The 26,460-nt window shown below is 42.0% G+C and overlaps 1 protein-coding gene across 1 annotated transcript in view; it reads left to right on the top strand.

The window, feature by feature from the left end:
* Positions 1-25,942, top strand: part of LOC140453388 (discoidin, CUB and LCCL domain-containing protein 1) — a 133,795-nt gene extending 107,853 nt beyond the window's left edge. Inside the window, exons 11-15 of the mRNA XM_072547996.1 lie at positions 2,573-2,671; positions 7,800-7,890; positions 8,644-8,681; positions 13,469-13,594; positions 25,056-25,942. Coding sequence (XP_072404097.1) covers positions 2,573-2,671; positions 7,800-7,890; positions 8,644-8,681; positions 13,469-13,594; positions 25,056-25,333 — 632 coding nt within the window. The 3' untranslated portion in view covers positions 25,334-25,942. The remainder of the gene's footprint in view (positions 1-2,572; positions 2,672-7,799; positions 7,891-8,643; positions 8,682-13,468; positions 13,595-25,055) is intronic.
* The last annotated feature ends 518 nt before the right edge of the window (positions 25,943-26,460 follow it).

The raw sequence follows: 26,460 nt of genomic DNA, 5'->3' as shown, positions 1-26,460 counted from the left end.
TTGGCAGTGAGGGAGGAGTGGGCCAGGGTTTCCTAGAGGGAACGGTCCTGTGGAAGGCTGACAAGGGAGGAGGGAGAATATGTTTCTGGTTGTGGCATTCGCTGGAGGTGACGGAAATGGCAGCTAATGATCCTTTGGATATGCATGCTAATGAGGTGACAAGTGAGGACTAGGGGGAATCTATTGGTGTTGAGTCGGAAGAGAAGGGGTGAGGGCAGGAATGCAGGAAATGGGTCAAATACAGCTGAAGGCCCTGTCAGCCATGGTGATAGGGAATCCTTGATTGTGGAAAAAGGTGGACATTTCTGAAGCCTCTCTGCAGAAGTTGTAACACCCGCCCTTTTACCTCCTCCCTCCTCACTATGCAAGGCTGCACACTCACCTTCCAGGTGAAGCCGTGATTAGAGGGCACTTCACTCACTCCAGTCAACTGTATTTTCTGCTCACAATGTGGTCTCCTCTACAATGGGGAGACCAATCAGAGACTCGGTGACCACTTTGCAGATCATGTACATTTGACAAGACAGAGTTAAATTACCAGCATTTGTTATATTCCTTTACTAGTTGAAGCAGTGACCTTGAGTATTTATAAGGGAGAGGCAGAGAGATCCTTGATGAGCAAGAATATGAAAGGTTATCGGAATGAGTTGGAATGTGGAGTCCTTAGGTCAACTTCCAGTGTAACACCTGCCCGGTTACTTCCTCCCTCCTCACTATCCAAAGGATCCAGCAATGGACTGCTCAGTCACCTCAGGCCCTACAACTCCGGAGGGGAAGAAATTCATCTCGAGGGACTTCCCAAGAAAAAGAAAGAAGGCTCCTCTATGATCAGCCATGATCTCAATCATGGAGTCATTCAGTGCAGAAATGGACCTTTGGCCCAATAGGTCTGTACTGCTCAATCTACATTGGTCCCACTTTCCCACACTTGTCCATAGCCTTGAATGTTATGATATTTTAAATCCTCGGCCTTTTTAAAGGTTGTGCAGTTTCCCACCTCATCTATGGACTTTAGCAAGGCCTTCAAGAAGGTTCCACATGGTAGACTGGTTAGTGAGGTTAGATTGTATGAGTTCCAGGGAGAGCTAGCCAATTGAATACAAAATTGGCTTGGCAGTAGGAAACAGAAGGTGATGGTAGAGGGTTGTTTTTTGGACTGGAGGCCTATGATCAGCATTTTCCACAGGATCAGTGTTGGGTCCACTTATGTTTGTCATTTGTATAAACAATTTGTATGAGAATATAGGAGGCATGTTTAGTAAGTTTGTGGATGACACCAAAATTGATGGTCTAGTGGACAGTGAGGAAGGTCATCGAAGTGTACAATGAGATCTTGATCAGCTTGGTCAATGACCCGAGGATTGATAGGTGGAGTTTAATTTAGATAAATGCATTTTGGTAAGACAAACCAGGGTGGGACTTACACAGCTAATCATACAGCCCTAGGGAGTGTTGTCAAACAGTGGGACCTAGGCGTGCAGGTACATAGTTCCTTGAAAGTGGTGTCACAGGTAGACAACACAATGAAGAAGCTATTTGGAACACTTGCCTTCATTGGTTAGAGCATTGAATATAGGAGTTGGAATGTCATGTTGTGGCTGTAAGAGACATTAGTGAGGCTGCTTTTGGTGTACTGCTTACAATTCTGGTCAGCCTGCTATAAAAAGGATGGAAACTGGAAAGGATGCAGAAATGATGTCATCTAGACTGGAAGGTTTGAGTTATATGGAGAGGCTGGGGACTTTTTTTCCCTAGAGTGTAGGAGGCTGAGGTGTGGTCTTATAGAAGTTTATAATATCATGAGGGGCATAAATAAGGTGAAGAGCCAAGATCTTGTTCCCAGGGTAGTGGAGTCCAAAACTAGAGGGTGTAATTTTATGGCGAGAGGGGGAAGATTTAAAAGCAACCTGAAGGGTAACCTTTTCATGTAGGTGGTGATGTGTGTGTGAAATGAACTGCCAGAGGAACTGGTAGAGATGGGTACAATTGCAACATTTAAAACATTTGGTGCCGAAGTTGGGTCGAAGGGTCTGTTCCCGTGCTGTATAATTCTATAACTGCCCTCCCACACAGTGCATTCTAAACCCCCATGTCCTCTGGATGAAAAAAGTGGTTTCTCAAATCTCCTCTAAACCTCTCGCCTGTCGTTTTAAAATTCTACCTCTCTGCCATTGACATAGTTTTATTGAATGGTGCAGTAGGGTCAAGGGGTTGAGTGGTTTTCTCCACCCTGAATTTTAACACTTACATGAAAATGAAATTGTGTTTGGTGTGGATAGTGACCTGTTACCTGGTATTGAGGGAGGCTTGGGGAAAAGACATTTGGTGAATTAGATGCTTGGAATGATGCATTACACCAGGAGATGATGAACGCGAGGAGCATAGATTATAGTGTAAGGAAGAGACTGAAAGGTAATGTCTAGAACATTCTCCCTGCTGCAGAAATATCTAGAAAAGGTTCTCCAAACTGTCTTGAGGTGAGGCACCAGGTTTTGAGGATGATGCTGCTTTGTAGAGTCTCCCATGAGATTTTGTTTGAAGGTTTACTTACTCTGCTTATGTCTCTCTCCAGCTATTCCCCGTAGTTCCAAACCTTTACCCAAGCCAACGGAGCACCTCACACAAAGCAGCACCCCGGTAAACCCAGTGATGGTGGAGAAGCACTCACCAGGTAACATAAAATTGTAGAAATACAAAAAAACTGCAAATGCTTAAAATCAGGAGCTTGGGGAGACAACGGCTCAGCTCTAGACTATTGTGCGGTAATGTCTGGGGTTCCAGGTTTGAAGCCCACCATGGCAAATGATTAAATTTGAATTTAATTTTTTTTAAAAATCTGAATTAATGGACTAATGATGACCATGAAACCATTGTCGATTGTTGGAACAATCCGCCTAGTTCCCTCGTGTCCTTTAGGGTAGGAAACGGCCATCCTCATGTGATCCGACCTACACGGTGACTCCAGACCCACAACAATGTAGTTGACTCTTATTTGGGCAATTAGAAATGGGCAATAAATGTTGGCTTAGCCAGTGGCAGCCACATCCCATGAAGAAATAAAAATAACTAAAACATAAAGTTCTGGAAAAAGATGTTTCACTGTGTCAGCATCACTAAAAATAAGACATGTTTAAGGTACTTATCATCAGATCTGGGGTAGATTCTGATCTTCATAGAAGAACACATACAATTTCTTATTATGTCATTAAGAAAATATCAATTCTTTTGATAGTGGGCATAAAGTATTTTCAAGTGTTTTATTGGAGCTGTTAAGCTTTACCTTTGCCTTTGATGGGATATTGTGGAGGTGCAATGATAAACACAGGTGAGTAGGATATCATATTTATTTTATAAAGGGAGTTCAATTCATACTTGGATATATAATTATCTCCTAAAAGTATATGAAAGAACTGCAGATGCTGGAAATCTGAAACGAAAATAGAAATTGCTGAAAAAGCTGAGCAGGGCAGGCAGCATCTGTGGGGAGAAATGAGAGTTAACATTTCTGGTCCAGTGACCCTTCCTCAGAACTCCAATAATTATCTCATGCTCATCCAATAGTTGTTCATAGTGTTTAATAATCTGCCTGGGACCCATGAAATGTGTTATTCTGCATATCAGAACATGATTAATTCTCCCCACTACTCTGGGCACTTCCCAGATCTCATGACCATTATTGTCATTTAAATAATCAGGACAAAACAAAATTCAAGGCCCCATTCATACATCCAGAAACTGGGAAGCTAGGGCATTTCAAATTGCCCAGGTTATGTTTCCACCCTGAAGGTGGCACAAAGCTGATGATTCCTGATTTGAACCTGCTCGAATGAGTAAAAACACCCTAACAAAGTCTCTGGGTTTCCTCTGGGTGCTCCATTTTCTTCCCACAATCCAAAGATGTGCAGGTTAGGTGAATTAGCCGTGCTAAATTGCCCATAATGTTCAGGGATGTGTGTGTTAGGTGCATTAGTCAGGGGTAATTGTAACGTAGTAGGGCAGGGGAGTGGGTCTGAGTGGGTTGCTCTTTGGAGGGTCGGTGTGGACTTGTTGGGCCAAATGGGCCACACTGTAGGGATTTTATTATTCTCTGAAAGCCAATGGGGTTGGACCACAATTTTACTGTAATTGGGATGCTGCAGTGCACTTTTTGCCAGTTCAACATGACGGGGGAATGTGGATCAGAACCAACCATGCACCTTTTTGTGGAGAAGCTGTATTTTCAAACTTCCTCCTGAGCTCCCCAAAATAATTGACACCTCTCATTTCATAATTCACTCAGCAACTATCTAATGACCAATGTTGGCTGCATCTTTCGGGGAGAGGTGTGAGAGACAAGATAACACCCCTTCAATGGAAGTGGCAGTGTAGGTAACCTACATATGACAAACTACACTACAAATTTCCCTGGTTAATTAACCCACTGGCTTATCACTGGTCCAGTTCTCAGTCAGCTACAGCAATCTATGGGAATTAATGGACGAGACTGGAATTACAGCAGAATACATATCAATGTTCTGCCTGAGCTTGCTGGCTAATTCTAATTAATTAAACATCAACTTCTCACACTTGGATTCCTAAACCTTGATGGAGCCAATCTGACCTAATATCTTTGCACTTGGTTAAACTAAGTGTGTCCCTATTGTCAGGTGATAGGAAGGTGATGGTCTAGTGGTATTATCACTGGATTGTTAATCCAGAGAGTTAGTCCAGTCCATTCTGGACTATAAATTTCATTCCTGATGAAGGGCTTTTTTCCTGCTCCTCGGATGCTGCCTGACCCTCTGTGTTTTTCCAGCACCTGTCTAATCTTGACTGTTAATCCAGAGACCCAGAAAATGATCTGGGGACCTGCGTTTGAATCCCACCACAGCAGATGTGTGGATTTCAATTCTATAACAAGTAATTCTGGAATTAAGAGTCCAGTAATGATTGTGAACCCATCATTAAATGTCAGAAAAAAACCCACCTGGTTCACTAATGTCCTTTAGAGAAGGAAACTGCAGTCCGTACCTGGTCTGGTCTACATGTGACTCCAGACTCGCAGCAATGTGGCTGATTCTGAAACTGCCCTCTGGGCAATTGGGGATGGGCAATAAATGCTGCCCTTTACAGAAAAACAGAAGTCTTGAAACTTACTGGCACAGCAAAGCTCTGTCGAAGCAGAACATTAGTAAGTTGTGAGTTGCTTTTGATTTATTAGGATAGGTATTTACACTGCAAATATTCCGTGTGGAATTTTATTATATGCTGGGTCACAATCTTCAACATATTCCATGCCCATTAAAAGTTACAGAGCCACATTGGGAAATTGTGGATGGCTCACGAAAGATTGAGAAATAATGTGAGCTAGCTGCAGGGAAGCAATAAGAGTTCTAGGAATTATAGCTATCTCAGTAAAACAAAATCACACACTTCATAGCCTTTGGTATCTCTACACTTGAATTGTGCTTCTTTGTGGTCCCCACATCGGGCTATGGTTAGACATAGAGGCTGTAGAGAGAGAGCAGAGGAAGGCAGCAACAATGATATCTAAACTTGGATCTTTTATTTAAAAAGTAAAGGTTTCGAAAGCCAAGCCTGGTATTTTTGGTGAAATGAAAGCTCAAGAGTGCGAAGTTGAAGATTTTATAAGTTCTGAAAGTAATTTGACTAAGATATCTAAAATGACAAGCAGTAACAACTTATAAAATATCTTGACAAAAAACTCAGCTAAGATGTGGGGCAGTGTTTCTGTTTTCAGAGTTCTGTTGTTCATTCGAACTATTAGTCAGTGGATAGAGTAAGAATAGCTACACCATCGTCTTTTGAGAGATGTGGCTATTGTCTGATGAACTGAGATTTTGGAATGCATTAGGATTAGTTGAGTATGTGGGAGGACAATTTATGAGTTGGCTCTTCCTGAAACTAGCCAAGGGCTTTCTGTGTTTATGTTTCTCTTGGGGAGTTGGAACTCAGAGTAGTTGGAGAGGATTAAGCAGGAGGTTGCACCATCTAGTGGGCAGGGTGAGCATTTTAAGTATTGAGCCAAAAGAATAGCAGGTGTTGTAAACGGAAACAAAAGCAGAAAAGCTCAGCAAGTCTGGCATCACCTGCAGAGAAAAGTCAGAGTTAACATTTCAGGTCATAAAATCCCTACAGCGTGGAAACAGGCCCTTCGGCCCAACAAGTCCACACTGATCCTCTGAAGAGTAATCCACCCAGACATAACTCCCCCCCACCCTATTATCCCAAACTAATGCACCTAACCTATACATTCCTGAACACTATGGGCAATTTAGCACAGCCAATTCACCTAACCTGCACATCTTTGGATTGTGGGAGGAGACCCACACAGACACGGGGAGAATGTGCAAACTGCACACAGACAGTTGCCCTGGCACTATGAGGCAACAGTGCTAACCACTGAGCCACTATGCCAACTCCTACACGGTACTCAAAGTTGCCTTCTTACCTTTCTACTTAATGGTTCTGCTGAATTTTACAATTAGAGTGATTTTGCAATGATTGGCAGGTTTTTGAGTGCATCTGACTGCAGGAAATATAGTTTGTTTTTTTAATGTTTTTAGCAGGATTTATTAACACTAGCTCTTGCCTTTCAAAGAGGAAGATAAGTTTGTGGTTCACATTGACAGCTACAGTGAGTGTGAATGGAAACTGAGAAACACAAAATAAGAATAGTAAAAGATCAATAAAACATTTTTCCCTATTGTGCAGTCACTGTGGTAGGGCCTAACAAACAGGTTTAACCTCCAATTAATCCCTGCTGTGGGTAATAATTGCTGCTGGTGGACTGCCGGACATTACAATTAGCCTCAGTGGCTCTTGCTTTAGCAGAGAGGGAGGTTTAATTAGGTCTCCTGATACTTGTGTAGACATAGAATTGGTACACTGTCCCACAGTTGAAAAACATACCCAATTCTCAGAGTATCGCATGCTGTTGGTGGACTGCTATTGCCTGTGCAAAAGGACCTACCACCTTTTTAATTGAGTTACTCTGAAATGCATTAATGCAAACTTTAGAAACAATAACATCTACAGTCTTGGTTCTATAAGTTATGTGGAAGCTAAATTTACCTAATTAAATTTAAATGATTATGGTCAATGTTTAATTGCACAGTTTTTAAATTTATGGACTATTAGTTTTTCTAAGTCCTAGCCACACAGATATCCAGTTCTGTTCCCTGTAGCCACCTAGGAAAGCCAGTGAACAGCTTCTGGCACAGTTACATTATTGAATCACAAAATCACACAGTATGGAAGCAAACCATTCAGCCCATCAAGTCCACACTGCCTCACTGAAGACCATCCCCCCCCCCCAGCTGCACTTCCCAGGGCCAATCCACCCTAACCTGCACATCTTTAGGCTGTGGGAAGAAGCTGGAGCACCGAGAAGAAACCTGCACAGACACAAGGAGAACATACAAACTCCACACAGACAGTCACCCAAGGGTAGGCTTGAACCTGGGCTCCTGGTGTTGTGAGGCAGTAGTGCTAACTACTGGAGCACCATATTGTGGGAGGCCTGTGGTTGTGAGTTTGAAGTCTAATAGTGATACTTCTATTCTCTTTGGAAACAGTCATCTAGCAATTAGATGAAACAGGGACATAAACCTGTTAGTGTTACAGCAATTACATTTGAATGCCTAGTCCTGGTAGGGGCTCATACCTTGTTCTTTCTACAAGGTATGCAAAAGCAAGGATGAAGGCTTGCATTCACAAAGATACTTGTAAAGCATCTGCATTTATATTAGGTAAAATTAAAACAAATGTATACTCAAATTTATATTACTCTTTTCCAGGTTTTAATTTGATGCTGATACTTATTGTAGTTGGCTCTGTAATAATCATGTCTACAGCTGTCCTGTTACTATGTCTATACTGCATGAAAAGGTGAGACTTTCTAATATTTTATTAAAATTCAGAGTTCAATAATTAGAACAGGATGTTCAAATGTATTCCTGCTTGCTTCCAATTTTTTAGAATTAAGTGAAATTATTTCAAGTTGATTGAGATGAGAGCATGTTTTGCATTATTATGGAATTTTAAATAGAAACAAGAATTCCTTAAACTTTTCAAAGATAGTGAAAAGTAACAGGTTTAGACTGTAGTTGATGAAAGATAGTGAGACCAGGAAACAATACTGAAACCTTGCAAAATATCTGTTGGCTTTTGCATGAATTAATTTTACTTAAAAATGCCCAAGTCAGCTGTGAGTTGTTAATGTTCACAATGAGCTGCAGCTTAGTTCTGAATCCAGCTGAATTGAGGTTAATGAATGTTGCTTTCCATAACAATATGCCATCATCTTTTTCTACTCATTTGTATAATGTGGCATTAGGATGCATTACAGAGATGTGTTTTTATTGGAGTAGAATTTGTGTGTCATAATGAACTGCTGTAACAGCAGAACAATCATCAGGAAAAACTGAGAACTACCAAACCTTTAAAAGTATTTGAATGTTGAAGTGGACTAGGGCTATTGCCGCTTTTTAAAGATATAAACTGCTAAATTTTGAGGAATTTTACAGAGATGATTACATCTTATCTGTGAAATCTATGTAAATCTATGATGCATTGTAATTTCAGTAAAATGTGAGATTTTGTGCTTGTACGCAGCTTCTAATAGATTTTTATTGTCTGCAGGAAGGCTGGACCAAGAATGGACTGCTCTTTGCTAACAGGTAAGTTATTTTGTTAATTTGCAGAAAGAGCTAAATTGTCACAGAACACTTGAATTTCTAACATACAAGCTTTGCCAATGTAGTTGAATCTTGTTGTGCACATGTCTACTCATGGGTCTCAGTGCCTCACCTATGTGTGAGAAAAGACAGTGAGCGTTAACAGACTGGTGAGCTAGCTACTTGACAATGGATAACATCACATTACACCTTGAAACTATCTTCTCACAAATATTGATGAGTATTCAGGTATAAAAGTGGATAAATCCCCAGGACCTGATCGGGTGTACCCTAGAACTGTGGGAAGCTAGAGAAGTGATTGCTGGGCCTCTTGCTGATATATTTGTATCATCGATAGTCATAGGTGAGGTGCCGGAAGACTGGATGTTGGCAAATGTGGTGCCACTGTTTAAGAAGGGCGGTGAAGACAAGCCAGGGAACTATAGACCAGTGAGCCTGACCTCGGTGGTGGGCAAGTTGTTGGAGGGAATCCTGAGGGACGGGATGTACGTGTATTTGGAAAGGCAAGGACTGATTCAGGATAGTCAACATGGCTTTGCGCATGGAAAATCTTGTCTCACAAACTTGATTGAGTTTTTTGAGGAAGTAACAAAGAGGATTGATGAGGGCAGAGCTGTAGATGTGATCTATATGGACTCCAGTAAGACTTTCGACAAGGTTCCCCATGGGAGACTGATTAGCAAGGTTAGATCTCACGGAATACAGGGAGAACTAGTGATTTGGATACAGAACTGGCTCAAAGGTAGAAGACGGAGGGTGGTGGTGGAGAGTTGTTTTTCAGACTGGAGGCCTGTGATCAGTGGGGTGCCACAAGGATCGGTGCTGGGTCTTCTACTTTTTGTCATTAACATAAATGATTTGGATGCGAGCACAAGAGGTACAGTTAGTAAGTTTGCAGATAACACCAAAATTGGAGGTGTAGTGGACAGCAAAGAGGGTTACCTCAGACTAAAATAGGATCTTGACCAGATGGGCCAGTGGGCTGAGAAGTTGCAGATGGAGTTTAATTCAGATAAATGCGAGGTGCTGCATTTTGGAAAAGCAAATCTTAGCAGGACTTGTACACTTAATGGTAAGGTCCTAGGGAGTGTTGCTGAACAAAGAGACCTTGGAGTGCAAGTTCATAGCTTCTTGATAGTGGAATCACAGGGAGATAGGATAGTGAAGAAGGCATTTGGTATGCTTTATTAGTCAGAGTATTGAGTACAGGAGTTGGGAGGTCATGTTGCGGCTGTATTGGTTAGGCCACTGTTGGAATATTGCGTGCAGTTCTGGTCTCCTTCCTATCGGAAAGATGTTGTGAAACTTGAAAGGGTTCAGAAAAGATTTACAAGGATGTTGCCAGGGTTGGAAGATTTGAGCTACAGGGAGAGGCTGAACAGGCTGGGGCTGTTTTCCCTGGAGCATCGGAGGCTGAGGGGTGACCTTATAGAGGTTTACAAAATTATGAGGGGCATGGATAGGGTAAATAGACAAAGTCTTTTCCCTTCGGTGGGGGAGTCCAGAATGAGAGAGCATAGGTTTAGGGTGAGAGGGGAAAGATATAAAAGAGACCTATAGAGCAACTTTTTCACGTAGAGGGTGGTATATGTATGGAATGTGCTGCCAGAGAAAGTGGTGGATGCTGGTCCAATTGCAATATTTAAGAGGCATTTGGATGGGTAAATGAATAGGAAGGATTTGGAGGGATATGGGCTGGGTGCTGGCAGATGGGTCTAGGTTGGGTTGGGATATCTGGTCGGCGTGGACGGGTTAGACCAAAGGGTCTGTTTCCATGCTGTACATCTCTATGACTCGATAACAGTGAGTGACAGAGATATGCATCATCTGTGTGCAACAGCCCTGATCTTTCAAAACCCAAGTGGAAATCACAGAATTGTACACCACAGAAGGATTGTCAAATGTTCTTTAGAGAAGGAAATCTGCTCTCTGTACTTGGTCTGGCCTACATGGGATTCCAGACTCTCAGCAATGTTTGGTTGACTCATAAGTGCCCTCTGAAATTGTCCAGCAAACCAATCAATTAAAGAGAAATTAAGGGTGAGCAACAAAAATTGATCTCACCAGCAACACCCATATCCAATGAAAGAATAAAGAAAAAGAAAGGAGGCCAGTCAAGGTACTAAGTCTGCACAGAATCTTTTGAAGAGCCATCCAGTGAGTCCCATATCCCTTCATTTTTTTTTCTCCTTGAGGTATTTAGCCAATTCCCTATTGAAGGATACTAAGAAATCATTGGCATGTTCCAAATCCTAGTCATCTGTTGCACGTAAATGTTTTGATCTTGTAGCCTTTGGTTCTATTAAAAATGACCTCAGCTCTGTGTCCTTTGGTTATTGATCTTGCTGATATTGGAAAAGTGTCTTTTTCCAAGAGGAAACCCTATCTAAACCCTCCCTGGCATTGAACCATTTTATCAAATCTCTTTAGTCTTCACTGTGCTAAGGAACTGAAACACAGACGTGTGCCAAGCAAATCCTGATTCTGGCTTGTTTCTGGCCCTTCCAATGGCAATGCAGATGGTGCATTGAAAGGCTGGGGAACTCTAAGCCTTCCCACCCTTGGAGTGTTGTCTGGAGAGTGTCGGTGGTTTGGATTGGATGCTGTGATTTTAAGGAGGAAGTGAGGACTCCAGATGCTGGAGATCAGAGTCGAGTGTGTGGCACTGGAAAAGCACAGCCAGTCAGGCAGCATCTGAGGAGCAGGAAAATCGACGTTTCGGACATAAGTCCTGTCTCATTCCTGATGAAGGACTTTTGCATGAAACGTTGAATCTCCTGCTCCTTGGATGCTGCCTGACCTGCTGTGCCTTTTCAGCAACACACACTCAACTACTGTGATTGTAAGATTAGTCATATGCTGGAGATTTGTTTTCACAGAATCAGGAGGAGACCATTCAGCCCATTGTGCCTGCCCCAACTCATTAAATGGGCCTCATCACCTCATGCCAATCTCCTGCCTTTTCCCCATACCCTTGTATGTTACATTTTATGGAAATGATCATCCAATACCCTCTCGAACGCCTCAATTGAACCTGCCTCCATCACCTTTCTAGTTTGCATACTCCACTCGCTGTGTGAAACACATTTTTCCTCACTTCACCCTTTCCTGTTTTGCAGGTTACTTTATATTGTGTCCTCTTTTACTGGTTCCTTTTCTGCGTGGAAATAGTTTATCTCTATCTGCTCCCTCTCGCCCGCTCATGATTTTGAAAACCTGTCTGCGGTCTCCTCCTAGCCTTCTCTCCATGGAGAACACTCCCAATTTCTTTTCTGGCTTAGAGAAAATCTCAATGTTTTATTGGATTGGTGTAAGTTCTTTTTGGATTCTACAAATACCTGGAGCCCACCCTCCCGGTGACCCTGCCAAGCCCCTAATTTTCATACAGTCATGGAATCCCTACAGTGTGGAGGCAGGCCATTCGGCCCATCATGTCCACACCAACCCTTTGAAGAGTATCCCACCCAGACCTATCCTCCTACCCTATAACCCTGCATTTCCCATATCTAACCCACTTAGCCTACATATCTCTCAACAGTGTGGGGCAGTTTAGCATGGCCAATCCATCTTACCTGCACATCTTCGGACTGTGGGAGGAAACCCATGCCGACACTGAGAGAATGTGCAAACTCTACACAGACAGTCACCCGAGGGTGGAATCGAACCTGGGTCCCTAGTGCTGTGAGGCAGCCGTGCTAACCACTGAGCCATCATCTTTGAAAGTAACTGTTAACACATAGTTTGCCTGTAGAGTGCAGAAATAAATCCCAGAAGTCTCTTTTGTGTAATGTAAGATTTAAAAAAAAAAGACAATGCCGGAAATGCTCAGCAATTCAGGCAGCACTTGTCGCAAAAGAAACAGAGTTAACATTTCAGATTGACAACTCCTTGTGAGAACTGTAGTAAATAAAATATGTCCCATGTTTTCGGGCTGGATGAATACGGGGAAGGAAGGGAGGAAAGATTAAAGTGAAGGTTTGAGATAGGTTGGAAGAAAGAGATGGGAAAAGAAGAAATGAGATGGGAGAAATGGAGCAGAAATTAGACCATTCAGCTCATCAATTCTGCTCCACCATTCTCCCACTTTCTCCCTGTAACCCTTGATCTCCTTGAAACTCAAGAACCCATCAATCTCTGTCTTGAATATACTCAGTGACCTGGCCTCCACAACCTTCTGTGGCAGTGAATTCCACAGATTCCCCACTCTCCGGCTGAAGAAGTTTCTCCTTATCTCCATTCTAAAAGGTCTTCCCGTTCCTCGAAGGCTGTGCCCTCGACTCCTAGTCTCTCCTACCCTCTCCTACCAATGGAAACATCTTCCCAACATCCACTCTGTCCAGGCCATTCAGTATTCTGTAAGTTTTAATGAGATCCTCTCATCCTTGTAAACTCCATTGAGTATAGACTGAGTCCTCAGACGTTCCTCACATGTTAAGCTTTTCGTGCCTGGGACCATTGTTGTGAATTATATTGGGACAGGTAAAGAAATAAAAGATGATTCGAGCAGAGGTGTGAATGATAACAGCATCCCAATCCCAATGGCTCCTGCCCTAATACATGGGAACTGTAATTATGATCTGAAACTGCTAAACCCTGTCTTAAATCCAGGAAACTATAATGAGCCTAATCATCTGTTGAACTTCAAGTAGTGTCTTTTAGACACAGTGTGCGCCCCTAAGTACTTTTCTGGTGTTGCTCATTCATTTGGACTGCATAAACGTGTCCAACTCGGAATATTGTTCATTTTACATGTTCCTTTTTATCTGCAGTATGTGACAAGTCAGTCAAAAAGCAGAACTGTCAAAGGGGTCTACACCAGCCCACTGACTCAGAGGTTATTACTTACACCAGTGAGGATGAGTCTGGCAGGTACATCACTGGAAACAACTTGTCAGGTACTGGATATATTTCCTTTCCATCAGTAAGTGTCATGGGTTTTCTTGGACAATTGTATCTCTTTTCCTGCTTTCCTTCCCTCCTCTCCTGAAAATAGGGCTTAATGCTGAATTAAACACGTGGTTGGAACCTTTGAATTTCCTGTGCATTCATGCGTGCATGTCAGCTATCGACAAACTAGCAGAGCCTACCTTCATTCTACAATTGCACTTTTCAACCAAAGGTTCCTTAGCAGCCTCATGTTGGGCAGAAAGGCCAATTAGATTTAGGTTTAGGTTTTATTGGTGTTCAGAGTACAGTGGAAAGTATACAGGGTCACCACACGTGATGCCATCTTAGGTACGAAGCACCAAGGTACAAAATCTTAGTTGTAGAAAAATAAAGAAATAAGTTAAATAGGTCAGCACAACAGTCTTAGTTATATAAAGGTTGAAAGAAATATAGAAATAAAGTTTTAAAACATCAAATGTTACAATGCTTTCTCAAGTCACGGGCCTGCAGATGCTCCAAGCTGGGCTCTCCCCGAGAGGGCTCACGCAGTCACTCTCCCCGAGAGGGCTCCTTCCCTCCCTCTCCCTGGACAGGCCCTCTCAGACGGGCCAGGCTTTGCTGCCGTTCACAAGGCTTCGACCCTGACACCCAGATTGTCGCTGTCACCGCTGCTGACGTCCTTTGGCCAGCTGCCAATTCCCGCCTCGTTGCTCCCACTATGCAGGGCTGCGCTGAGCCCCAGCCGCTGCCACACTATAATGTCAAGACAACTGAGAAAAGATGAAAAAGAAGGAATTAAGTCCATCCAGCCTTGTCATGCAGACATGTCTGAGCCAGTGGGCATCATTAATTGATCCTCATCTCCTTTGTCACGCAGTCTCCTCTGAAAGACAAAAGAAACAGATAAAAATACTTGTGTTGGTTCATCTCCAAACACCAAACCTCAGGAGATTGCAGCAACAATGTAAGGAACAGTAGCTACCCTTCTCTCAGCCCTTGATTGACCTGAGATGATTTTTTTAGATTAGACTCCCTACAGTGTGGAAACCAGCCTTTTAGCCCAACCAGTCCACACTGACCCCATGAAGAGTAACCCACCCAAACCCATTTTCCCTCTGACTAATGCACCTAATACTACAGGCAATTTAGCATGGCCAATTCACCTGATCTTTGGACTGTGGGAGGAAACCAGAGCACCCAGAGGAAATTCACATAGACACAAGGAGAACATGCAAACTCCACACAGTCACCTGAGGCTGGAATCGAACCTGGTGCTGTGGTGCAGCAGTGCTTGCCACTGTGCCGCCCTAATGGTCTTCGAAGTTCTTCAGAAATTGTGTTATAGCACACAAGGAGGCAATTGGGCCCATTGTGCCTGCCCTGGTTCTTTGAGTGAACAGCATTACCCCACGTCAGTCTCCTGCCTTTTCCCCATGTCCTTGCACATTATTTTTATACAGGTAACCATCCATTACTCTCTTGAATTCCTCAGTTGAACCCATGTCCACAACATTTCCAGGCAGTGCATTCTACAGAAGTAAAATACCACAGATACAGGAAATTTGAAGCAAACAGAGTGCTGGAGAAACTCAGCAGTTCTTGCAGCATCTGAGTGGAGAGAGAAACAGGTTCATGTTTCAAGTCCAGTCTGACTCCTCTTCCGAACTTCAGAACAGAACAGTGCATTCAATAGCCTCGCTATTCACTGTGTGAGAGAGTTTTTCCTTACTTTGCTGTTGGTTCTTTTATAGGTGGCTTTAGAACTATGCCTCCGTAGAATGAATTAGAATTAGCTTTATTGTCACATGTGCTCAAACAAGTACTGTGAAAAGTTTACAAGTCACCCCTTACAGTGCCATCATACATACAAAGGTCGCTAGATTCAGCTGTTTAAATTACAGTTCTTGGTAAAGTATAGAAGTAAAAAAATCCAGTGTTAGAGATTTAGGTTATAAAATTATAAAATGGAGAAAAACAGAAGTTCAGAAGAAGTCTTCCAATCCAGTCCACGCTGGCACCTAGTCTCCAGCCTGGGCTGGGCCTTGACTCAGTCTGCACTGAATTTCACCTCAGGGTTCACATGGCCGGGAGCTCACTCTGGTATCACCTTGAGACTAGAAATCCACACTGTAGCCATGTCAGGCTGAGAGACCACCGAGTGGACACCTCATTGGGTCTGTGCTGAGGCCAGGAGTTCCAAGGCTGAGAGTTCTTGTCCCTTTTAAAAACTCAATCGACTACATCTTGAGCAGCTGAAAAAAAATCACTATTTAACGGACAATTGGTAATAAATTCCAGAGTTTAGTCATTCTGAGTGAAGAGGAATTCATCTAATCTAGTTTCTAGGTTTTTAAATTCAATATTCAGTGATCAGATCCCTTTCAAATATTAATAACATGCATCTGGATATCTACTCATTTCACCATTTAAAACACTTTAATCATATCACATCAAAAAAGTTCCTTGATGTTAACATTTTAGCCCTAAAACTAAATATGCTTCTGGTTGCAATCCTGGCTGATGCTTCACATATTTCAACTTAAAGCAAATTGGATTATTTTAATCCATCTGATATATCTCTGGAGCAGGCGGGACTTGAACCTGAACTTTCTAGCCCAATTAGGGACACTACTACCAAGCAACAAGACCACTGCAAACTATAATCCATAACAGATAAGCTAACGCAACAAGAACAGTTGTTTTGGTCTTATCACCTTTATCAGCTGAGGTACGTGGAAAGTCCAAGATAAAATCTGATCTTGTAATGAGCCAACTAAACAAGCTCAGCATTAAGCTGTGCAATATTCTCACTTGGAGTTAGAAGCAACGGGTTTAGGTCCCACTGTTCTCAGTTAACTTCAAAATTCTAGGTTTACACTCCACTGCAGTGCTGATGAGGGATGCTGCATTATAGTCATAGAGTCATATAGCACCGAAATAGACTCTTTGGTCCAACTCGTCCATGCCGACCAGATATCCCAAACTGAACTTGTCTCATTTCCCAGCACTTGGCATATATCCCTCGAAACTCCTCCAATTCATATGCCTTTTAAATTCTGCACCTGCCTCCACCACTCCCTCTGGCATCTCATTCCATACACACATCACCCTCTGAATGAAAAAGTTACCCTTGGGTCCTTTTAAAATCTTTCCCCTCGCACCTTAAGCCTATGCAATCTAGTTTTGGACTCTTTTCTTCCCCCCCCCCCCACACACACACACACACACACACACACACACACACACACACACACACACACACACACACACACACACACACACACACACACACACACACACACACACACACACACACCCCAAACGACCTTGGCTATTTGCCGTACCTATACCCCTCATGACGTTATACATCACTATATGGTCACCCCTCAGCCTCCACCGCTCCAGGGAAAATAGCCCTAGCCTGTTCATTGTCTCCCTTTAACTCAAATGCTCCAAACCCCAAAACATCCTTGTAAATCTGTTCTGCAGGGGGAAAGTGAGGACGTTTATGCACCCTCTCAAGTTTAACAACGTCTTTCTTATAGCAGGGAGACCAGAATTGAGGGCAGCATTTGAAAGGTGGCCTAATCAATGTTCTGTCCAACTGCAACATGACCTCCCAACTCCTATACTCAATGGTCTGACCAGTAAAGGCAAGCGTCCCAAACGCTGCCTTCACCACCCTGTCTACCTACGACTCCACCTTCAAGGAACTATGTGTCTGCATCCCTAGGTCTCTTTGTTCAGTAACTCTCCCTGGCATTGTTAAAGGTGATGTTCCTTCAGATGTTCATAGAAGACCTTGTAGTATTCTTTTGAAGAAAGTCATTACTGATCTTTTAAGTAGCCTTAACTCCACTTTCTGGTCTTTTCCCCACAACCTTGAATATAGGCAGCGAATCCCAAGAGGACATCGTATGACAAATAAATAACAAACTCTGATTAGCCTTGAAAATCTTCAGCTTGACAAAGATTGACATTTCAGAAGACCAATCAATTTCCACTCAAATGAATGTGAATCATCTATTAATTGATCAATATTAGTTATTAATAGATATCTGAGGGCATGTTTCATGAATCAAGGAATCTTCCAGCAGTATAGTATCTACTAAGGGGATTATCACTGCAAAATGGGTACATTTGGTCAATATGTTATCCAACAAACTCTCATTTCTGAGCTGCCTCCAGTTCCACAAATTTTCTTGGTTTGATATTATTTTAAAATGTGACCACTTTGCATTGATTTTCTGAATTCAATTGACCGAGAGCATAGCTACTGTAAATTTAATTTTGTTCACCTTATTTCTGTAATAACTAAACAATGCAATTTCAAATCTTTTTATGGGCACTTCCTTCAAAATAAGGGCAGCAGCGCCACCTGTCACTTCAAACAGGCAATTACAGGAATTTGCGCACATCTAAATTTAACCTTAGGCATATTTTGATTTTAATTCAACTGTATTAAGATAAGTTTATAAGACCCATGGCATTCTTCAAAAGGAGGTCATGGCTAATCTTTTAAGTGGACTTAACTCCACTTTCCCTCCCAGTAACTCTCAACTCCCTTGTATATCAAAAACGTGTTTAACAGTCTTGAATTTGTTGAATGACCCAGACTCTACTCTTTGAGATAGAGAACTACAAAGATTGATAATCTTCTGAGAGAAGAAATTCTGCCTCATATCTGTCTTAAATGGAAGAGCCATTCTTCATATCCTAGCCCTTTAATATGAACCATTAGATGGCTCAGTGGTTAACATTGCTGCCTCACAGTGCCAGGGACCTGGGTTTGATCCCAGCCTTGGGTGACTGCATGAAGCCCCCATGTCTGCATGGGTTTCCTCTGGGTATTCCAGTTTCCTCCCACTATCCAAACATGCGCAGGTTAGGTGAATGGGCCATGCTAAATTGCCCGTCATGTTCAGGGATGTGAGACTTAGGTGCATTAGTGTAATAGGTTAGGGGATGGATCTGGTTGGGTAACTCTTCAGAGGGTTGGTGTGGACTTGTTTAGTCAAATGGCCTATTTCCACACTGTAGGGATTCTATGATTACTCTCATTGTTCTTCTCTGTGGTGATTCTATCTCCTGAATATTTATTGAACTTTCATAGCCCAGACCAATAATACGTTACAAACATTGCAAAATACAGGCGAACACACAAAGACCTGTGATCAAATTCAGCGTACTAGTTCACAATCCCATTTTTAAAAAACAGTGAAGTTGCCATAGTCCCCAGAGGAACAGAAAAACCAGAGAGAGATAAGGACTGCTTTTCTTTTTAGAAAAAGGAGCAAATTATGATCAAGAACACCCTATAGGTAAAAGCAGATTCAACGATAGCTTTTAGGAATATAAGCTGATAAGACGTCGGAACAGGAGTAGGCCATTCATCCCATTCAATAGGATCATGGTTAATCCAACATTCCTCACATCCTTTTTCCTGCCTTTTTCCCGTGACACCTGATTCCCTTATCAATCAAGAATCTATCTATCTCAGCATGAAATATACATAAGGACTTTGCCCCCACAGCTCTCTGTGACAAGGAGTTCCAAAGACACACAATCCTCTGAGAGAAAAAATTCCTCCTCCTCTCAGTCTTAAATTGACACCAATTTATTTTGAGACTGTGGGCTCAGGCTCTAGACCCTCCCATGAGGGGAAACAACAGGGGAATAATCTGTAGATTCTTTCGCTCGCCATATGTAAGTTGGTGTAGGAGCCAAGAGATCAGGAGAATTAACACTTGGATTTAAAAAGGTATGGAAAGAAAGGCTTCCTTTCTGTGAGGTCTGGCACAGAAAGGCGCTGGACCAATAGTTCAGGACAGAACGAGGGTGGGACCTGTATCCTCACAAAGAAGGTAGATAGTGGGGTCTCAAAGAATTTAAGGTAGTGAGAGGTGGGAAGTAATATACAGGAAATGTAGGCAAACTAAATATAAATAAAGTAATGTAGGAAAGTGTATTTTCCAAATGAAACAAATCCGAAAAACAGGCTAATAACTGTCAGACTTTGACAGAGTACCAATTTAGACTAATGGCATTGTTCTTGGAAAATGATATTGTTTTCCTGCTTCTTCGCTACTTCATAGATGAATCTAAAATCATCATTATATTATTGCTACATAACAGTTTAATGTGTATATTATGCATCACATAAAACATTTTAAAGTGTCATAATGACGTTACAAATACAGAAAGACTGTGAATTCAAACTAGAACTGGAAATTTACAATCTGCTGCCAAAATGTACATTTAACTTGAAACTTGAAAGGGTTCAGAAAAGCTTTATAAGATATCGGCAAGAGTTGGAGGGTTTGAGGTATAGGGAGGGGCTGAATAGGCTGGCGCTGTTTTCTCTGGAGTGTCTGAGGCTGAGGGGTGACTTTACAGAGGTTTATAAAATCATGAGGGGCATGGATAAGGTAAGTAGACAAGGTCTTTTCCCTGGGGTGTGGAAGTCCAGAACTAGAGGGCAGAGATTTAAGGTGAGAAGGAAAAGATTTAAAAGGCACCTAAGGGGTAGCTTTTTCAGAGAGTGGTGTGTGCATGGAATGAGCTGCCAGAGGAAGTGGTGGAGGCTGGTACAATTACAGCATTTAAAAGGCATCTGGATGGCTATATGAATGGCAAGGGTTTGGAGGGATATGGGCCAATCGGACTAGATTAATTTAGGATATCTGTTCAGCATTGATGAGTTGGGTCTGTTACCATGCTGTACAACTCTATGACTCTAAGTGTGCCTGCCATCTCATCCAACCCAAGGCCAGCAAGTACCTTCAGCCTATAGTGAAATAATTAACTCCTATGGACTTCAGGCTTGTGCCTTTTTATACAATGAAGTTACACCAGAAAAACAGGCCATTCAGCCCAACCAGTTCAAGTCAACACAGTTGTTCCAATCCCCTGTGCCTACCCATCACTGATCTTTCTAATGTAGACAAGGTTTCTGCTTCAATCCCAAACTCGAGCAGTGTGGAGCCTCACTATCAGCTGTTGCTCAGCTGTACACGTTGAACTGGGACTTGAAGCTACAACCTTTTGAATCTGCAGTGCTGAGGAATATAGGAGTACTGCAGTGCAGGATGCTGTGCTAAATCAAAACTGAAAGAACTGCAGATGCTGGAAATCCAAAATAAAAACAGATGCTGTCAGGCCTGCTGAGCTTTTCCAGCAATTTCTGTTTTTGATGCTGTGCTAAATGTTTGTTGCAGAGATGCCCAACAGAAAAGCCAAGATAAATACATTGTTGATCAGGAGGGTAATCAAGGATTAAGGGGAAAGGGCAGGAAAGCGGACAGGAGACAGTGGACTCTCCTGCTGCTCGGATACTGCCTGACCTGCTCTGCTTTTCCCGCACCACAGTCTCGACTCTGATCTCCAACATTTCAGACCTCACTTTCACCAATGAGAAATGTTTGATCAGCCATGATCCTATGGAATGGTGCAGGAGACTTGAACAGTCTATTCCTGTTCCTATTTGTTATAGTCTTATGGTCTTAGCTGCTATCTTAAGTGGTTATAAAGGATCCCACAATGCTATATCTAAGAGCAGGGAAACTCATCTAGTGAAGTGGCCAACATTTAATCCTCATCCAACATCACTAAACTAAATTATCTGCTTATCTGAACATTGTTCTTTCAGGAAGATTACTATGTGCAAACCGGCTCCTGCATTTCCTACATTGCAACTTTAAAAATCATTTGGTGGCCTGTCCTGAGATTGTGAAAAGTGCTGCAAGTGTCCCTCTTTATGTTTCTCCTCCTCTAGCTTGAAGGCCTTAATTAATTGGATCTGTGTCTCCTAATTTTACATTCATTAATCACTAAAAACAAACCATGCCAATCTCATCCCTTTATACTTTTAAATGGTTCTGTCAAACCATCCCTTAATTTCCTCTCCAAACAAAAGCACATGCAGTAATTCAATAAATTATTTCTGTTGTAATTATTCATGAGAAACGATTTAGTAGATGGGGGAGGGGAGGGATCTCAGAAAAATCTATTAAATTCTAGCAGGGCTAAACAGGATGTTCCCAATGACTAGGGAGTTCAGATCTGGGAACACGGTCTAAGGAAACAGGGTAGACCATTTAGAATTAGAATTAGTCATGTTTTAGTGCCATCTGCTTACTGCTGCTCCTTTTTTATGTGGCCTGCTGAATCTAGAATGTGGACTCTCTATTGACTCAACATCCTTCCCATAATGTAAATGCCCAAACTGTACATATTATTCCACCTGTGGTCTTTTTAAGATTATTAGATTCAGTGTTACATTTCAGTTTTTTTAATCTATACGTTTTTCCATTAAACCAAGTACTCATTACCTTTTTTATGGTCTCGCTCACTCGAGGAACTACTTTTAAGATATATGATCCCGACCCTTCAAATCCCTCTGCTCTACTACATCACATAGTGTTCCTTTTCTCAAAGTGTAATTTTTGCTATTAATTAGCGTACCCATCCCCATTGGACTTTGTGGTCTTACGTGGGTTTGCAACTAAGTACAGCTCTGCCTTAAATGCAGTGCATTCCCATTGGTTAATTTCTATTGTTAAAAAAATCCTCAATGGCTTATAATTTGACTCATATAATGTAGGTGACACATGATCATCCAGAAATTATGCTTTCTATGATAGCAGAGTCAACAGGCAGTAGTCCTCTTTAGGATTGCCCTCCAACCTGTTGGTGATTTTTCTGGCGAAAGCTCGAGGTTTAGTTTCTTCTGAATGTTCTGGTTGGACAAATTCACTCAGCTCAGGAGCCCCATTATATGCTAAGACATGTCCCTTTTATTAGAGTGCTTGCTGCTGTGTTTGAAGAGTTAAATTGTTTGAAGGTCACTTTGACATTGACTGAGGAAAGTTAAGTGTGTAAGGTAGGTCAAGGGCCAGGTCATTGGGTGAATGTTTAGGGTAAGGTAGACTGCTTAGGTTTGAATCAGGGTTGGTGTCTGGTCAGGCAGGTTTGGTTTGGAAGGGGGCAGGAATGTCCACAAGGATCTGGGCTGGGGGTGGAGTGGAATGTCAGGGAAGGAGATGCTGAAGGGAAGGGGTGTTCTGTCCAGTAGGATCAGGTCGTATCGAGGATGGTGAGGTTTGTGAATGAGGGTGGGGGGAATCAGTCAGAGGGTGGATGTCGGACCCAGTGAGGTCAGGTCCAGTGTCGAGGTGTCAGTTCTGATCAAGAGGGAGCTGTAGTTGCAGAATCGGTGGTGAGTAAGGTGCTCCGTTTTATGGTTATCCAGGAGTTAGAGTGGGCTTTTAATCCTCCAAAGAGAAAGTGAGGACTGCAGATGCTGAAGGTCAGAGTCGAGAGTGTGGAGCTGGAAAAGCACAGCCGGTCAGGCAGCATCTGAGGAGCAGGAGAATTGATGTTTCGGGCATAAGCCCTTCCTGCTCCTCAGATGCTGCCTGATCTGTAGTTTTTCAGCACCACACTCAACTTTTAATCCTCCAACTTTTCCGGGTAACTTTGAGCTTAATTGAACCTATAGCATTCTCTGACTATTAGCAAGTTTTGGGTAGATTTGTAGCTCCGGTTGAGGCTCTGGATGTAGGTGTGCTCACTGAGCTGGCAGGTTCGTTCAAACCTTCCACCTCAGCGAGCAAACCTACATTCAGTAAGGGGAATAGCCCCCTGGAATTTTCAGCTTCCTGGGTCGCATGCTTGGAGTGAGCTGCATTGGGAATTCGGAATAGTCCTGACTACAATCCAGTTTAAGTTGCAGTAATGGCGATAGGGCCATCAGAATATCTGGGCCAATGTACTTCACCTTAATATTTCTTAACCCTCCACTGTGTCAAAACATGTCATTTTTAAGCAGCCTAGCAAGCTTATTGATTGTATTAATATTCCTTTACTCTGAAATGACAAGTGTAATAGAGCCAGCACAATGTCAGGTATACCCCAGTGATCAGCTGATTGAATCAAACAATGTGTACTTTCAGTTGGCTCAAATAGGCATAGTACAGACCATGGAAGAGAAAGTGAGGACTGCAGATGCTGAAGGTCAGAGTCAAGAGTGTGTCGCTGGAAAAAGCACAGCCGGTCAGGCAGCATCTGAGGAGCAGGAGAATCGACTTTTTGGGCAAAACATTGATTCTCCTGCTCCTCGGATGCTGCCTGACCAGCTGTACTTTTCCAGCAACACACTCTCGACTATAGTACAGACTATATTCAACTGTCTCACTCTTGCAAACCTCAAAACAACACATCAACTGTTAGATGTGTCATGGTGCTGTCACTTTAAGAGGTTATTTTGTCCTTTTATTTTTGGGGGGGGGAGGTGTGTACGGCAAAGTTACCAAGCTGTCACTAAGAAAGGGAACAATTTGTGAGACCTTGAGTTTTATTTTTAAGTTGGAACAATGGAAGCAGCAGGACTGTGGCCGGCTCTCACCGACCAGGCTTTCTAGGTTTTTTTTCAGTTTTTAGCGTTCGTTTTTAGCAGAAGCCTTTGGGGCCTCAAAAGAATTGGGAGCTTCAGTCTCTTGGCTGCTACTTTCTCTGAATTTTCTCTTGATGTTGTTCCCTCCTGGACTGGAGAACTGCATGTGGGAACCTGTGTGTCTGAATTTAGCTTTTTGTCAAAGGGTGTGTTAACAAGATGTCATTATATTGGAACAGTTAATTAGTATTGGTACTGTATCTATTATTCAGTTAAGTTATTCTAAATTCTGCTTTCTTTTGTTTGTATTTTAACTACAGTGTTTAAATAAATTGTGTTTTGCTTAACATCAAGTAGTTTGACCAGTCGCATTGCATCTGGAGCATAGCATTTCACATCTACCTTTTTAAAATAAGAAAACGTTAGGGAATGGGCTACCTTCTTAAAATACATTTGAGGGGTTCTGGTCTGGTCCATAACTGATGTGATCCTGTGATGGCACTTGTTAAACAATCCCAGTTGTGCTAATAACTAAACTAGCAACCAATTTATGTAAATAGTTGAAGAGTGTGGTGCCGGTCAGTCAGCATCCAAGGAGCAGGAGGATCAACTTTTCAAGCATAAGCTCTTCATCAGGAATTTATGTAAACAGTCAAACTCATAATTTAACTTATTTCTTTCCTGAAAGAAGGATTTTTAAAAAAAGGTAGAGATGTATAGGGAGGGACTTTGACAACTTGGAGTGCCAACCACAGGAGTCACAGCCAATAGTGATCGAGAGATTTAAAATGGTGGTTGCACAAAAGATGAGAATTAAAGGAGCACATGGTTCCAGGAGGGTTGGAGGATTTGGTAGTGATCATTGAAGCACTAACCCTTTGTGATTAAAAAGAAAGACAATCCCTTTTTCTGGTTTCTGTTCCTTAGTAGCCCACATCTCACCACTATCAACAGCCTTCTATCACACCATTCCTTTTGAAAATTGCTTGACTGCTTCATTGCCATAGATTAAGGCACCACCCATTACATATTTGTTTATTTAACACAAAACTGTTTTTGTACTTTTCTCCCAATAGAGTATGCAGAGCCTGACATTATTCAAGTCGGGATAACAGCCCAAAAAGCCTCATCTACTTTCAAGCCTCCAATAGACGATGGCTACACTATACCACTTGTTGTAAGTCACTATGATGTTCCTTTCTCGGGGAAGAGCCATGAATATGCGGAACCATTATCTAACCAGGAGCCGGAGTATGCTACTCCATTTGTTGAGCAAAGCTCGGACTCCGAACCCTCCACAAAGAAAAATGTCTACATAGTAAAAGTCATTCCACCCAATCAAGAAGCACTATAGAAACCTCAATCAAGCCAGCTGTGCTGCCTCGATACTAGTCTCCAACCAGACAAGAGACAGGTTTGTGTCGTGTACTCAACCTTCTCAAAGGTAACCAAGCAAAACAGAGAAGTCAAAAGCAGCAAGCAGAAAGGTACAACATCGAGCAAATTACACCAAAAAAAGCTCCTCTCTGCCCTCATGACTTTGTCAGTAAACCATTGAGCACATGAACAGTAAGTACTTGTGTACGCTTTAAAACCACCTGTCACTCCTGAACTTTAAAGAAATTTGGCAATACACTATTATCGATGCCAAATGGTAGGAATTATGTGGAACAGATGGTTAAGTCAGATTGTAGCTCCAGGGCAAGGAGTCCATAATGATATCACTACGGGAAAACCTTGAACTCTGAATACATGATGTTGTTTCCAACAGGGAATGTTTTGATAATCAAGTTATTTAATGTATTTTTTTAAAGTACTGAATAGGTAAAAGCACTTCATAAAATAGGATTGGATGGGAGCATGCATTAATTGTTCATTTTTGTTACAGATATTTTTACAACAGAAAACTGATTTTATTTAATCAACAATTAATCAGATTTTTCTTAATAAAATGTGATGTCTAGGTTTTGGTATAGACTCTTTTGAAATTCAAAATGATGGGATTCACAGTCCTTGGCACTGCACACCTTCAGGCTATATTCCCAGAAATATTTTTAACAAAAAAATGAGTTGATTTTATAGCAGAATTTAAATACAGAATAAATACAAGGGAGCAATTTCAGAGCAGCCACTTCTCGGAGTCATTCATGAAGATGATCTATGGGTAATCTTAGAGCTTCTCAAAAAATTGCATTGAAATTACAACAATGAAATCACATCCTAGTATCTAATGTTCTTCCAATTTAATTTCTTTTCTTTGCATCCTCTTGATTTTGAATGTTCAGGTCTCCCTGTGAAGCGGAAATGACAAGAGATTCTTATTAAAGAATTGTCAATAGCAAAATGGTTATACCATAGTCTAACAAAAATCTAAAATGATTAATGGGACATAACATCCCTATAAGAACAATAATTGAGTCATTATAATCTTGTTATTTGTGGGATCTTGCTGTGCATCAATTGGCTGCTACATATCCTACG

Source organism: Chiloscyllium punctatum, chromosome 27 (assembly GCF_047496795.1).
Source record: "Chiloscyllium punctatum isolate Juve2018m chromosome 27, sChiPun1.3, whole genome shotgun sequence".
NCBI classification, from domain to species: domain Eukaryota; kingdom Metazoa; phylum Chordata; class Chondrichthyes; order Orectolobiformes; family Hemiscylliidae; genus Chiloscyllium; species Chiloscyllium punctatum.
This window is presented reverse-complemented; position numbering and strand designations above follow the sequence as displayed.